The 13776-nt window shown below is 35.9% G+C and overlaps 2 protein-coding genes across 3 annotated transcripts; both read right to left on the bottom strand.

The window, feature by feature from the left end:
- Positions 1–774: 774 nt before the first annotated feature.
- LOC147273740 (kihadalactone A synthase LFS-like) lies at positions 775–5123 on the bottom strand. Of its 2 annotated transcripts, XR_015124193.1 has the most exons (13): positions 4938–5123; positions 4665–4857; positions 4392–4469; positions 4245–4296; positions 3913–4034; positions 3627–3727; positions 3462–3520; positions 3045–3101; positions 2886–2931; positions 2141–2220; positions 1906–2015; positions 1719–1783; positions 775–1398 (listed from the first exon to the last, which is right to left on the bottom strand). XR_015124193.1 is itself a non-coding variant. In XM_086256398.1 (11 exons), exons 1-11 carry the CDS (start codon positions 5013–5015, stop codon positions 1335–1337), a joined length of 930 nt encoding a protein of 309 aa, XP_086112524.1. In that variant the 5' UTR covers positions 5016–5123; the 3' UTR covers positions 979–1334. The 2 variants fall into 2 exon arrangements, 1 of the variants encoding a protein (XP_086112524.1); XM_086256398.1 differs by lacking the exons at positions 1719–1783; positions 1906–2015 and having other exon boundaries at positions 979–1398.
- A 905-nt stretch (positions 5124–6028) lies between these two features.
- On the bottom strand, positions 6029–13124 carry HOS1 (ubiquitin-protein ligase). The gene is made up of 10 exons (XM_086256826.1): positions 12848–13124; positions 11844–12234; positions 11323–11457; positions 11036–11211; positions 10181–10585; positions 9900–10058; positions 8794–9291; positions 8106–8243; positions 6927–7633; positions 6029–6754 (listed from the first exon to the last, which is right to left on the bottom strand). Exons 1-10 carry the CDS (start codon positions 12959–12961, stop codon positions 6586–6588), a joined length of 2892 nt encoding a protein of 963 aa, XP_086112952.1. The 5' UTR covers positions 12962–13124; the 3' UTR covers positions 6029–6585.
- Positions 13125–13776: the final 652 nt, after the last annotated feature.

Here is a 13776-nt window from a genome sequence, read left to right as displayed (position 1 = left end):
TTGGGGGGAAAATAAAATCATTGCTAGAGCTCGGGTTTTGATTCCCCCTATCTTGAGAAAACATTTATTGCTTATTTTGTGAACTAAACTAACCCTGATATTTTATTAAATTAATTTTAAAAATTTTTTTGCTTTTGTTTAATAAATAAGGGCATAATTGAAAAAACTAAACCAATTTTATTTCATATTCCTGCATAAACCAAACAAGGAAATTATTGGTTTACTTTCCCAACATTACCAAATAGGGAATGAGAATTTTACATTCCATTCCCCCTGGAAAAGACATAGGAATTGATTTACCCGCGAACCAAACGGGCTAGACAAGTCAAACTTTTCATTGACTAGCGTATTGAGGACAAGATGCATGTTGGAGATGTAGATGTGAATGATAGTGAGTATCGTCCTTATGTAACCCTTGAAGGGGGGTTGAAAATTCCAGAGCACATTTTTAACCAACTCTTTGACTACCAAGGTAGGGGTCCAATGGCTATGGAAATTGCATTGCCAAAGAGTTGGTGGAATTATTGGAGATGAAATGGGTCTTGGTAAAACCATTCAGGTCCTCTCTTTCCTTGCTGCATTGTATATTTGTATGTATAAACCAATCATTATTGTCTGCCCAGTTACACTTTTGGTAAAAAATGGAGAAGGGAGGCTAAAAAATGGTACCCAAATTTTCATGTGGAGTTACTTCATGATTCATGGCATTGTATGTATAAACCAAGCATAAAACATGTCATCTATTGCAGACCCCATAAAACATAGAACGAATTTAACAACTCAAGAGATGCGTTTATTTTCATTCTAACAACTAAGGCTGATGGTTTAGGGACAAATTTGACTGGTGCAAATAGGGTGATCATCTGACATGCAGGCAAGGGAGCAATTTCTCACCAATAAGATATTGAAAACCCACAGCAGAGAAGGCTCTTTAAAGCTCGAGATATGAAGGACCTGTTCGCTCATATTCTCAATTTTTTTCTTTATGACCCTACTAGAAGCTTAACCGATCTGATGTGAGACTAATGCTCAACAGTACCAACACTAACAATGTCCAAAGGCATATGATTCTGCAAATCCTCAAATTTAAGAAAGATAGAGTGTGACTGAGACCACAATCAATGTGAATAGCAATTTGCTTCCATGGGGAATGGAAGAAGATTCAGTCGTATGATTTTCAAGGCATATATTATCACATAATGTCATCATCATGTACTGCAACTGAAAAAAAAAAAAAACAGAGTGATGGATTATGATATATTTTAGTTTGCATATACCATACCACCAGATGCAGCCTTGGATCTGGAAGCTTAGCCAATGCTTTCCATTTCCTGCTATGAGCCATATGTAAGTCTGAGACGCTCTTTCAGGTAGTCCCCGCTGCGGATGGGAAGAAATCTGCAAGCATGCTTGGTGAATATTATCTCCAGTGTAACTTGATTAAAAACAAATAGAAGGAAACAATGTTCTCCCTTAATGAGACATGTTACAAGCCAAACATGGAAGTTGAGGAAAGCTTTAGTCAGTGTTCTAATAAGTTTTCAATGCTAGCATCCAAATAAGACTTGTATTTGATATTTCTTGATTGCTCTCTAGATCATTATCCAGTTCAAAGGAACATTTATCTTAATAATCATGCCACATGAAAATATTAGAAAAACAACTTCATCACTAGTTCATTGCAACAGATTTAGCATAGAGAAAAATAAGGCATGTACCATATGATTTGGTATTAGAACAGATTCCACTATACAATTGGACTAAAGTCTACAGGAGGAGCAACCTATAGGTTGGATTAAAATGCATTAGTATTGTCTATAAACACAATACCAAGTCATTGAATATTGGTAGGTGGTAGGTGAGTGAATGATGTCTATAATAAAGGAAAAAGGAAATGACTACTACCATCAAGCTATCGGGCCAGTGTTGATGGAGGATTGTCATGTCTCAAATGTTTCATATTGAAAAAATAGTATATATTGGAGTAGTATATGAGCTCTTAGACACCCTTCATTCTACCCATGCACCATGACATTCAGAAAAACCAACACTATAAAAGTAGAAAAGCTAAAGCATTGTGTTGGGGTGAATTGGAAGTAAATGTGACACTGGGGAGGACAGAAAAATGGGTGACTCATACCTTGGGGGTGATGATTCACTGCAACAACTCTCCAAGCACTTCACTACCAAGTCTTCATTGGGATCTAAGAAGAAAGCCACCTGAAACATTGAAATATTTTGATTCAAACACTCTCAATTATGACAAAGACAACTCCCTTATGAAAGAGGGCAAACAGCAGAACTTATTGACTGAGAAAGGAAAAACAGAGTACCGATGGAATAAATTAGAGTACTAGACTTGTGGACATTCTGTGATATTATTCTCAGAAAGCACCTGAACTCATCTTTCATGGCATTAGAAACAATTCAATTTATTTTTCATCTTATGTAAATTCAGTTTGTCCATATATCATTTGTAGCTTGCAACTAGCCAACTACTCACTCAACAAGATGTATTCTAGAAATTAAAATTCAGAAGAATCTATATCTTCTGTTTATTTAAAAGGAAATGCTAACATATATCCCACAAATTTTCATTTCCAAGAAATTACGTTGTAGAATGACGCCAATTTGGAACAGGTGTAATATAAGGCTTAGATAGCACACAGCAAAAGTTCACCAACATTAGTAAGCCCAAACGTACAGCTAAACCATTTTCCTAATCAGAAGATGTCATAATATGCCCACAGAAAAAAGCAAATGAAATGGAGGCTTGTCTTCTTCAATAGGTTGGGAACTAAATACCATTTCATTGTAGAGTATTGTCTTACAAAATGTTTATTACTAAGGACAAAAATAAGAGCAAGCGGTTGGTAAATGATTACAGAGTAGCGTTCTTGTCCTGCTGGCATCACTCTGTGCAGTGTTGACCTACAAATAAATAACAAAAAAGAGAAAAAAAATTTCTTAGAGTTGTAAATTCTAAACAATTAAATAGAACAAAAACTTTTTTTTTTTTTGCTCAAAATGGGATAACAAATTACCGGAACAAACAGTTAGTCCACCTCTCCATCATGTCCCCAATGTTAACAATGAATGCCCTGCATATTCAAACTTTGAACATCAGAAAGACAAAGTGACACTTGGTTATTCACAGATGCAGTTTTGTAAAACATGTAGGATGCTAGTAGAAAAACCCAAAACAAACACCCTTCCATGAGAATGGTCTAACATAACAAAGCTATAAGAGTGCTTAACTTTTAACATCATGATCTAAGCAATCTACATCTAACAAAATCAATGGGACGCCATATCCATCCTATCATATTCGCTATATCACACTACCTTGTAATGTGGGACCGTGCACATATATGAACCTTTTTGAAGGCATGTACAAGGGGCTCAACATTCTTATACCAATCATATATCATTTACATGAAAATTCATGATCTTGGACTTACCCATCAATATGAAGAACATCTTCCCAGACCCGTGGTTGCTTAGATTTATCCCTACAAACCTGTCAAGTGCTTACAAGAAATCCCAGCTAAGAATATCATAATTGAGCTTTGAAGCGAATCACCAGGTGTTCAGTGAGGACTACAAATGACTAACAAAAAGCATGCCTGAAGTCCAGGAACACCATTGGATGCAAGGAGTGTGACCATCCCATAATCTGAATGAGCAGAAGCACCATATATTTCTTCATCAGATGATCCCAGTTGACCTGAAATTATGTATACCAAAGCCATGAAAGATAGAAAAAAAAAAAAAACAAAAACAAAAACAAAAGAGAAACAAGAATAAACAAGAAGAATCAAATTTCAAGTAAAAACAAAAATAAACAAGAATAGTAATCAATAAATTATTGAGAAAGAAAAAAATCCATGTTGAAGCTTTGTGCTACTACACCTGGATAGTGCAAAAGGCGAAGAAATGCTGTTGGCTTATTCAGTGCCCCCACTTTTTCAAAAAAATCTTCATCCAGGTTCAAAGCCAAGGCAATCAGAGAGATTAACCTTTTTCCAGCAGACCTGAGGCAGCAAATCCAACACTGGGAATTCATATACATACATTTATATATAACACTTCTGCAATAAATTTTCATGACGAAGCCAATATGCATAGTAACCACATTATAATAAAAAGCTCCTAAACAACTATTAATTATCACTGATGAACAACTCTTACTAAATACACAATGCTTGGAAGTAAATGGTTACCAAGGAGACAATAAAACTTACAGGACTTTTCTATAGTAGGATTCCATTGTAGGTCTCCAGGAGGGAAGGACATCTGTAATTTGCTTCTCAATTAGAAAACTATTTACTTACAAAAGAATTTCATTTCCATGCTACCATAATTAACATTAAAAAAAAATGCTTCCATACCTTCTGAAGGCCATTGATTCAAATTACTTTGACTTGCATCTTCGAAGGGACCAATATAATAACTCTCTTTCGAGTCACCTGTTTCCCAATCAACCCAAAAGGATTAAAATCAACATCATTTCTTCTTTGCCATTCAGAACAACTTACATGAGACAACCAAGTCCAACCACAAAGTTGCTCAAAATTTGTCCTCGTATGAACAATCCCACTTTTTAGTTTAACTTACAAGAAAAGAAGTGATGAAATAAAGGGTGATAAAAAGTGAGTGAGAACCTTTGGAGGTGGAGGTGGGGTCAAGGTTCTCAGCAAAGAGAGGCGTGTAACCTCTGTGTTGGTTGTGGGCAACTTTCAATTTATCTTCCAATGGGAGCGAAAAAAACTTGGTGGTCTCGTGGAACACTTGGCCAAGCAACTCTTCCTCAACACCATGATTCACTAAGTAAAAGAAACCATGCTCAATGCATGCCTGTATATAAATCTACAATTATCTTACAATTACATACAACTCTACACAAAACAAATAAATCAATCAATCAATCGAAGAACCTGACGGATTGAATTGGCGGAGGAGATGGGATCCGATGAGGACAAGTCTATGATAGGCAGTTTCAGAACCTCCGTCATCGCCTTCTTAAGCTACTCGTCCTAGTTTTCAAATTCAGTTTTAGTGGGGACTCAAAAGTCAACAGCGCCAAAACTCCAAAGGTAGAGAATTAGAGATCAGTGCCACCACCCGACCCTCGCTCACGATGATAATTAATTAATTAGTCTTCTTTTTTTTCTTGTAGCGGTATTGGGCTGCTCAAAATTGTTTTTTTCCCTTCAATAAACTCATATAATGTTTCCAAATTTCAAAAAATTTTATTGATGATAAATAAACTCACTTTATTAAAATAAGCGCTCAAATTGACCTAAAAAAAAGGTGCTATGTACACATAACAATAGTCACTGTTCGACAATAACTTTGCAATAACAAATATGTCAAGGGTTGATATGACTCTAAAGGTACTTTTTTGTGTGTTTTATATTGTTTTTATGAACATTTAACATATTTATGTCATAAAAAAATTATAAGTACCATGTTTATGCCTTTTTTATAATTGTTGTACGGTAATATATCCACTATTCAACAATGCCTACGTTGTAAAACATGAGAAAAAAAAAAGGAGTACCGTGTGCTAGGCTCCATGCCCAACACATTTTTCATTAAAGTGGACCACCTATCATGGTATTTTCCACAATAGGATTTTTTTTTTTTTCTTAAAAACACTATCTTGTAAATATTTTAAATTTTTCATATTAGTTCATCTAATTTTGGTATAATAATCTCATGTTCAAACTACTAGCCAGGCTGTTTTGCATTGGTTTGGTTCGGGTTCTCTGCTTGTAGCCTTGTATTTTATGTACAGAGAGGCAGAGAGCAAACCCTGATTGAGTTGTTTCAAACTTTTATTTGATATCTTTTCAATATAATTTCTATATATATTAAAACATAAACATAAAAGTACTTTTAATGAATTATTTCATTACGAGTATAAGAAGAATAAAAGTAAAAAAGAAAGAGGAATATCCCATTTCATATAAAGGATGAGGAGGAATGACACTCAGCAACATGAAACTAGAGATTGTTTTCAAGTCAAGGACACTAATCAATACTTTGACCATTGTTAAATGCATACAACAAATATTTGAGTGCAATTTTCAGAACGTTGGAGTGCATTAGTATATCTCTGTTTAGTGAGCTTTACCATTCTCATCCACAAACGTGTGTTAAAATATAGCTTATCAAAACTTGAAACTACTAAAGCTTTTGAACTCTGCATTGAAATTACATCAACAAGGATTCAAGAATCCCTCCAGTTCTGCACAGTTTGCCGCCGGTAAAAAACTACAAATCCATCTCTGATCCCCATTATGGATGCAATTACAGGAAGAAAAGAAGATGGCCCATCAAATTAGGCATCTCATTAACTGCATCTTAGCTGCACTTCACACCTATAAAACAGTATAATGTATACTATAATTGCTTGCCCTCCAATGGGTACCCTTTATCAGCATGAACCTCATATACAGTAAAGCAGCTTTGTTCTCAATAGCCCTTGAAGGTTTCCTTTTCCCGAAACCGTACCCCAAGGAACAACAATGGTGGGACAAGGACTCCATTTAAGTTTAAAAAATTGCAGGTGGAATATCATCATCTCTTGGAAAATCTGCTTTTTCTAAATCCTCTTGTGGTAGGAATCTGATGAGTGATCCCGATGGCTTCCTCTGGACTCTGCTCCTCTTCCTCGTCACTGGTTTCATCAGACCTCCATCTCGGTCCATGGTTCAAATTTCTGTCCTCAATTGCATAGTCTCCATGGCTGAGGATTAGGAAAATATTATACAAAGAAAAAAAAAATTATATTACTAGAATGTCAATAAAAACCTGCTAGATCAGCGATTAACCACACAAGCAACAAAGCAAGCAAAGAGATTCTAACCGGGCAACAGAGGTAATGTGGAAAACAGAATAAATAATTGTTGAATTCTCACCTCAAGGAGATGTCCACTGGATCATTCTTGGGAACCATATTCCAAGGACTATCATCCCTAGCTGATTGGAATACACTTGGATGAACGTTCTGTGCAGAATCTTTAAACAAGCCATGGTTGCTACTGGGTGCACTTACTGGATTAGCTATAGTGCTGCGGTAGTACGGACTTGTATTTTGTAATGGGGTAAAAAACCCGTTCTGTTCCATTTCTGGTGACAATTTATCATATTGGTTGTCATGGGGATGGCTATTTGAACGTGCTTTTGATGGACTTCTGTTAACGTCAACTGCTGAGGCGGGACTAACCCGGTGACTTCCAGGAGTTGATGCATCCTCAAAATTGAAAGTCTTGCTTAGGCCAACAGAAGGCCTTAATCGGGTTTCAGAATTGGTAAATAACCTTTCATGCAGAACTGAAGAGCCATAGTTTCCAAGTTCAGGCCGATAACTGTCAACAAGCCCAGCTCTTTTTTTTGGGGTTTCAGATATTGATGGTTTCCAGGGAGGATTCATATGATCCTTCCAAAGAGCATGAGAAGAATTGATGGATGAAGGAATCAATAAACTAGTTGATCTCGACTCTTGTACCTCAGGAGATGTTTCTGACATTTCAACTTCGCCAGAGGTAGTAACAGCCATCTCAGGCAATTTTCCATCCTTTACTTGTTGTCGTTGGACATCTGGTAGCAACTCCATGCATTTATCCTGTTCAACAAAAGCATCTAATCATTTAACAAAACAAGAAAAGCACCATGTACCCACAAAGAGACTTCAATAGCTTAATCAATGAACCAAAAAAAAAAAAATCCTCCAAAAGAGTATCAGCATCAAGAAAATACAAGAATGCAATGTCTAACCACAAGACAGACCAATAAGCTTCAATCCATGAAAAAAAATCCAGTCATACACCAATTAATTGAGCCCTTCCTAGCAGGCCCAATTCTCCCACACCTCAAACTACTGTGCCACTTACAAGAGCCCAATGCCTAAGGTTGAAATTACTGTCTGAATAAACAACTTTTAACCAGTTCTATTACATATTGCATTACAAAATACTTAGTTGTCAAAGTTAAGAATAAAACAAAGAAAATCACAAGGCCAATGAATTATGCTGTCTGCAAGTTGAGCTAGCTTATTAAGATGTCCTCATAAAGTCTTAATAGATTAAACCACTTACAATTAATCCTGCTCTCCAGCCGCTCATTGATCTCAGTCTAGATAAAACTTCTTCACTGGCAGAATTCTTTGAAATGAACTCCTGCTCCATGCTTTTAAGTATTTGATCAACTTGGTAAGCTTCAGAGTACCGGTAGCGCTGAAATGACAGAAAGGCAGAAAAAGGTAATTCTATGTCATGAAATCTCATCATAAAAGTTGCACTTTTAACAAAATAAATTACTGAATTATATCTTATAAGTAGATAAGATACATTACAAACTAATACTATAAGAAAACCAGAAGAAATAGTTTTGAAAAGAGTGAGATTCCTTTAAGTTCTTAATGCCACAAAGGTAAATACAAAGGGCCTGTAATCACTTTCATTTGCAGGCCGTCCTCTACTAGATATAAAATTGTGGAGAGATAATTGCAGAAATTATGATCTGCATAATCAAATGTAAGGTCGTACATGCCAAATGATCTTTCATAAAGTGGAGGCAAATTCTTTTCACACACCAACCGGCCCCACAAGAATTAAGCACCAATTCTCAAGCTTTGAATGCATAATGAGCAACACAAACAGCCAACAAATGATGATGCTTCTTAGAGATTACAATGCACAACTACATAGCAATAGCAATGTCAGATGATGAACTACAATTACTCAATTCTCAACCAAAGTCAACAATAAAAAAGAGAAGAATTACCTGAATATAGAATACAACAAGAAGGCTTCCAATAGTTGAGGATGGGTCACCAATAGTATAATCTAACAGGCACTTGTGGAGATGTTTCTCTTCATCAGAATTCCACGGCAACTCTATCATTCGATCTACCATGTTCCTCCGTATACAAAGCAAACAAATTTCAGTAACCAATATCTCCACCCAGTCCTCCCAACTCCTATATTTGCCTTTTGAATCATCAGTTACATCCCCAAATTGTCCAATCTTCAACTTCTTCTCCTTGACTTTGGTGCACAGCATTCTTTGATGCATAAATGCTTCAGTAAAAAGTCCACACTCTACCCTCACCCGAACTGCAGTTACAGCCTCACTAAGTGAAACTGACTTTGACGTACCATCACGACCAGACCACCGTAAAACCAAAAGAGCTGTATCAGGATTTCCCCTTTCTAGTAGTACTTGTGCAATCTTAGGATGAGTTTCTGGGCCTGAGATCTCTGGAAGAAGGTGACATGCTTCCTGGGAAATATATAATCACAAATAAATAAGCATGTAAATGACATTTCAAGAATTTTTTTTTTCTTATAAGAACATTTCAAGAATAAATAATCTAATTCTGAAAAGACAACAAAATATTTGAACTGTATTCTACAGAATATAGCAACATGCGACAACACTACATTATTACATGGATTCCCCCATAATCAGAGTTGTAAGTAGTTTAAAGTTTGATCTATTATTTCAAAATTTTCTTACATCCTTGGGTCATGTTAAATAACAAACCATAAACCAATTCAGGAATTTTAATATAGAAAAACATAGTTTTGTTTGAACTCAAACAAGCAGCACCATAACAGATAGTATTACATTTGACTCAAAATCTTATTTGAATTCTCAAGTCAGAATCTCTTTTTCTAGAGTAGCAAGGACTGGATAAGACCCCATTTCTCTAGAATGCCAAAGCCTGGTTATAGACATATGAATTGTACCTAAAATTGGAAGCAAATAAGATCAATTAATCTTGATACAACTGAGTAAACATGACTCCTATGGCATGGACAGAACTGTCAGAACCAAAACTGGAACTCAAAAGCAATCACCATCTAGAAAAATTGAGCACAACTTACCTGCAGAGCCTCGTCTGTGTGATCATCCAAGAGATAAAAAATTAAGGATTCCAGTAATAAATGCCTAGGGACACCAAAGGTAGCTCCGAAATCCTCTAAAATGTGCCTCCATTGCTCATCAGGCAATGTCCAATGCCGGTCAAATAGGTAATATAGCAACTGTTACAAATTAAGGAAATATAGATATCCCTGGAGGGGGGGGGGGAGGCAGGAATCATGCCCAACTTAGAATATGTACAATAAAGATAAACATTTAAAATCAAAATAAAAATAAAGGATACAATCGCTTGCTTCGCAACCACCAAATCTGAACTACCACTTAGAAAAAGTATATCGACAGCAGCTCGAACATTTTCAAATGGGTAGCATCCTGCAACCCCCTCCATCTTAGACCTGAAAATTGATGAGACTCCATCCTTCTGCAAAGAAGCAAGTTTTAATTCCTCAACCAGTTTCCCTGCATTTCCCTGCTCAATCTCCAGATTTTCAAGGGCATCTTCAATAAACAGGGAACCTTCCTGTCCAGTGGACTCTTCAGAGTTATTTACTGCGTCAGGCCATGATCGCTTAATTGCAGCTGATTTCCTTTCACGAACAAGAGAACGCCATGATGTGAAATTAGTATAACGAGGTCTCACATTCTCAAGGAATTCATGTCTTACACACCATATCATAATCTCCATATGCTGAAAATGAAAACCAAATGTGAAAGAACAATCAAATTATTTGCAGACATATAGGAATTTTTATTGAAAACATGGTCTCTTTGGGAATCCATAATAGAAAAGAGTTTAATGAAATATTCAACCAAATTGATGAGGCTATTAATATATAAAAGATTACAAGCAGCGATCTTGTCAGAAGAAAGTTAAAGGAGCACGATTAAATTTTCCTATGAACTAAAAATCCCATATGCTGCCACTTCTTATGGTTTCATGGCCTTCGAAGTTTGGGCCTTTAAGATGGTAGCTAACAAAATTATAATCTCCTTAGGAGTCTAAATTATAATGGAAGAATAAAAACTTAAGATTAGAGAAACTAAAACATGTATAATATGATAACACATATAGCAAATATCCTAAAACCAATAAAACTCAGGTAACATCAGAGAGAGGTAACATCATCACAGAAAGAACCTGCTTTGTCTTTAATATGCTCTCTTGAAGCTGGTGCAGGTCATGAAGCTGAGCTGAAAGAGACCCCTTAAAAGATGAATCCAAAACTTCAAGCACATTGGATATGCAAGCCAATTGTGCTGAGAACTTAAGAAGTAAACTCAACATAGTTTTCATTTTTTCTGCTTCAAGATTATCTAAAGAATAAAATATTAAGAAATACACACTATTAAAATTATTCAAGAATACATGAGCTTAATATCTACAGACTTCAGATTTCAAAATTTTAAAAAAATATATAAGGATACAAATCCCTTGAAGTTCTGTGATGATGTTCTGGAATGCTCGCTTGCACCAATCCTTAACAACCACTTCATCCAACAAAAAAGCAATAACAGGATCACTAGACACTGCACTTTCATCCAAACAAACATCTGTAACATCTGTTTAATCTCTGTCAAAGAAAACAAGAAAGTTTCAACATAAACATGAACATTTAACAGAAGTGACAGTTGGAATTTCCAAAAGATAAAAGTTCCTATAATGCTTAAATAGGACTATCGGCATGTCATGATTCCTAGTTATTTGTTTAGCTGATGATTTTCCAGTTTGGCTCAAATAAATCCCAGATAGAAAAATACGAGTTATATACCCAAAAAATGAGAAACAAATACTTCTCATTATTTTTACGTACTTCTCTTACCATAGAAATGGGAAAGACTGAAATTTGTGTGATTTTATCAAAACTGAACTGATCTATATGCCTTCAATCTTGAAAATAAAATAAAACAAAACAAATTAGTAAAGTAAAGACTTGATGAAAGGATACAGTGGCATATCAAAGAAACTAAGTTATTCTCCAGGGCAACATCAAATAAAGAATACAGGCGCTGGACATCAGTAGTTATATGCTCCTCCCCATCTTCTTTCTCTTGAAATCTCTTGTCACATCTTTTGGATATAAGGTGAGCTTCTAAACACTGATCGTAAAGGCGACGACGTAGTTTTGTGCCAGTCTTTGGTATCGGAATTCTACAAATCGGGCAAAGATCACACCGCTGGCTACACTCTGCGCATAATGAAGCATGTCCACATGAGTTCAACACATCCGTTACATAGCGTCCACAGCTTCTCAAGTCTCTTGTTGCCCGACAGCGTTCAACTTTAGCCTCATTGCATAACTCAATGAGATCAATAGATGCCAAATGTTCCAATGCTTCCTGAAATCGAAATTTAAAATCAAGATATATAAAAGTTCTGATTTTATTTTCAAAGTACAAGTTATTACATTTAACTCCAGATATTATAGATCCTTAATGGAAAATGAAATTGTTGATACTGTATTGACCTTAAGCTAGTTATCCATATTTGGATGGCCGCAGTCTGGTCCTAAACCTAGTCAACTAAATATTTATCTGAAATGGGTGAAAAAAGAAGTGGTTTAAACCCATCAGTTTTACTCCACCGCCCCATTTCTTGTTAAGTTGAAATCCTTAGACCTACATAAACCTCATCAACCTCACTCAATTTATCTACCTAAAGTCACTTTTAAGAGCTTCTAAAACCCTAATATACAAATTTCAATTCACAAACTCACAGGTTGTACCTTAACAACTCTGCTACTGCAATTTTCACATATTAGCCAAAAAAATATAAATTACCAAAAATTGCCAAACCGAACACCTATAATTCAGAAATGAAATTCTCCAAAACCCACCAAAACTTCTCCAAACACAAATGTACACAACAGGAACCAAACCGTGGCTACAGAGACAGCTAGGGTTTTAGGCAGTAGCTACGCAAGGGAAAATGCATGCAATTAGAAAATGAAACCTGAACAGCATGACTATTGTAGTTAGGTTGCGAACTCTGGGAACCAAATCTTGTGGCTGTGCCACCATTGACGGAGCTCGAAGGTCCTGTTGGTCCGTTGAATCTCCTATCCATTTCTCGGAGAGTGCGAGAGCTGCTTCGGTACGAAGTTGGAGACAATGAATTGGTGAAGTGAGGGTGAGTGGGTTTGTTTTAGGGTTTAGTGAAACGAGCCATTGCAGCTCTCACAAAAGCTTCAGAGACAGAGAGAGAGCGAGCGAAATAAAGAGAGGGAGGGTTTTGGGGAAAGGGTTCAAAATTGGGATTTTCGGACAACTAGTGAAGGCTGTGAATCTGTGATGCTGTAAATTGGGCTGGTTGGAGTAAAAAATTGACAATCGGCCCAAAGCAAGCCTATCCTAGCCCAACCCAAATATCAAAATTTTGGCCCAACTTAATTGGACTTGTGGAATAAGGGTCTTGAGGGAAAGATCCTACGTTGAACAAAATATAGTATTGCTTAGTGATTTATAAGATGTTAGGCTGTTAACCTTCCTCACTCATTGCTAATTAGTTTTAGCATGGATTTACAATTTTCTTCGTGGTATCAAAATAAGTTATACACGTATCAAGTCCAATGACCAACATGCTATCATATCACCCAACATAAATTGGTCATGTATTAAACATAACATTGTCTAGTGATTAAAACAATTTCCTTTTACACCTACACAAATCTAAATTTGCATAAAACTAAATAAGTGATTCATTTAAAACTTACTTCAAAATGTCATTAATGACTAAAGGTGGCAAACGTTGGATACTCAAATGTGTTTATAGAATAGTGCTCTAAAGTTAATCACCATTTCGGGTTCACCACACAATATAATTTCATAATTTAAACTATTAATTTTTTAGACACTACTTCAAATATAGTTATTGCAAAAACT

The sequence above is a fragment of the Dryas octopetala genome, chromosome 9 (assembly GCF_963921425.1).
Source record: "Dryas octopetala chromosome 9, drDryOcto1.1, whole genome shotgun sequence".
NCBI classification, from domain to species: domain Eukaryota; kingdom Viridiplantae; phylum Streptophyta; class Magnoliopsida; order Rosales; family Rosaceae; genus Dryas; species Dryas octopetala.
Note: the sequence above shows the minus strand (reverse complement) of the source record. Positions and strands in the feature narration are given on the sequence as shown.

What these genes read in the sequence shown, in the direction of transcription:
- HOS1 (XM_086256826.1), bottom strand. Translation starts at nt 12,961, where the DNA reads ATGGATAGGAGATTCAACGGACCAACAGGACCTTCGAGCTCCGTCAAT. An exon ending in ACAATAGTCATGCTGTTCAG is followed by an intron (nt 12,235 to 12,847) that starts GTTTCATTTTCT and finishes TTTCGATTTCAG; the next exon opens with GAAGCATTGGAACATTTGGC. An exon ending in GCATATTAAAGACAAAGCAG is followed by an intron (nt 10,586 to 11,035) that starts GTTCTTTCTGTG and finishes TTTCATTTTCAG; the next exon opens with CATATGGAGATTATGATATG.
- LOC147273740 (XM_086256398.1), bottom strand. Translation starts at nt 5,015, where the DNA reads ATGACGGAGGTTCTGAAACTGCCTATCATAGACTTGTCCTCATCGGAT. An exon ending in CCCCACCTCCACCTCCAAAG is followed by an intron (nt 4,470 to 4,664) that starts GTTCTCACTCAC and finishes ATTGGGAAACAG; the next exon opens with GTGACTCGAAAGAGAGTTAT. An exon ending in AGTGAATCATCACCCCCAAG is followed by an intron (nt 1,399 to 2,140) that starts GTATGAGTCACC and finishes GCATGCTTGCAG; the next exon opens with ATTTCTTCCCATCCGCAGCG.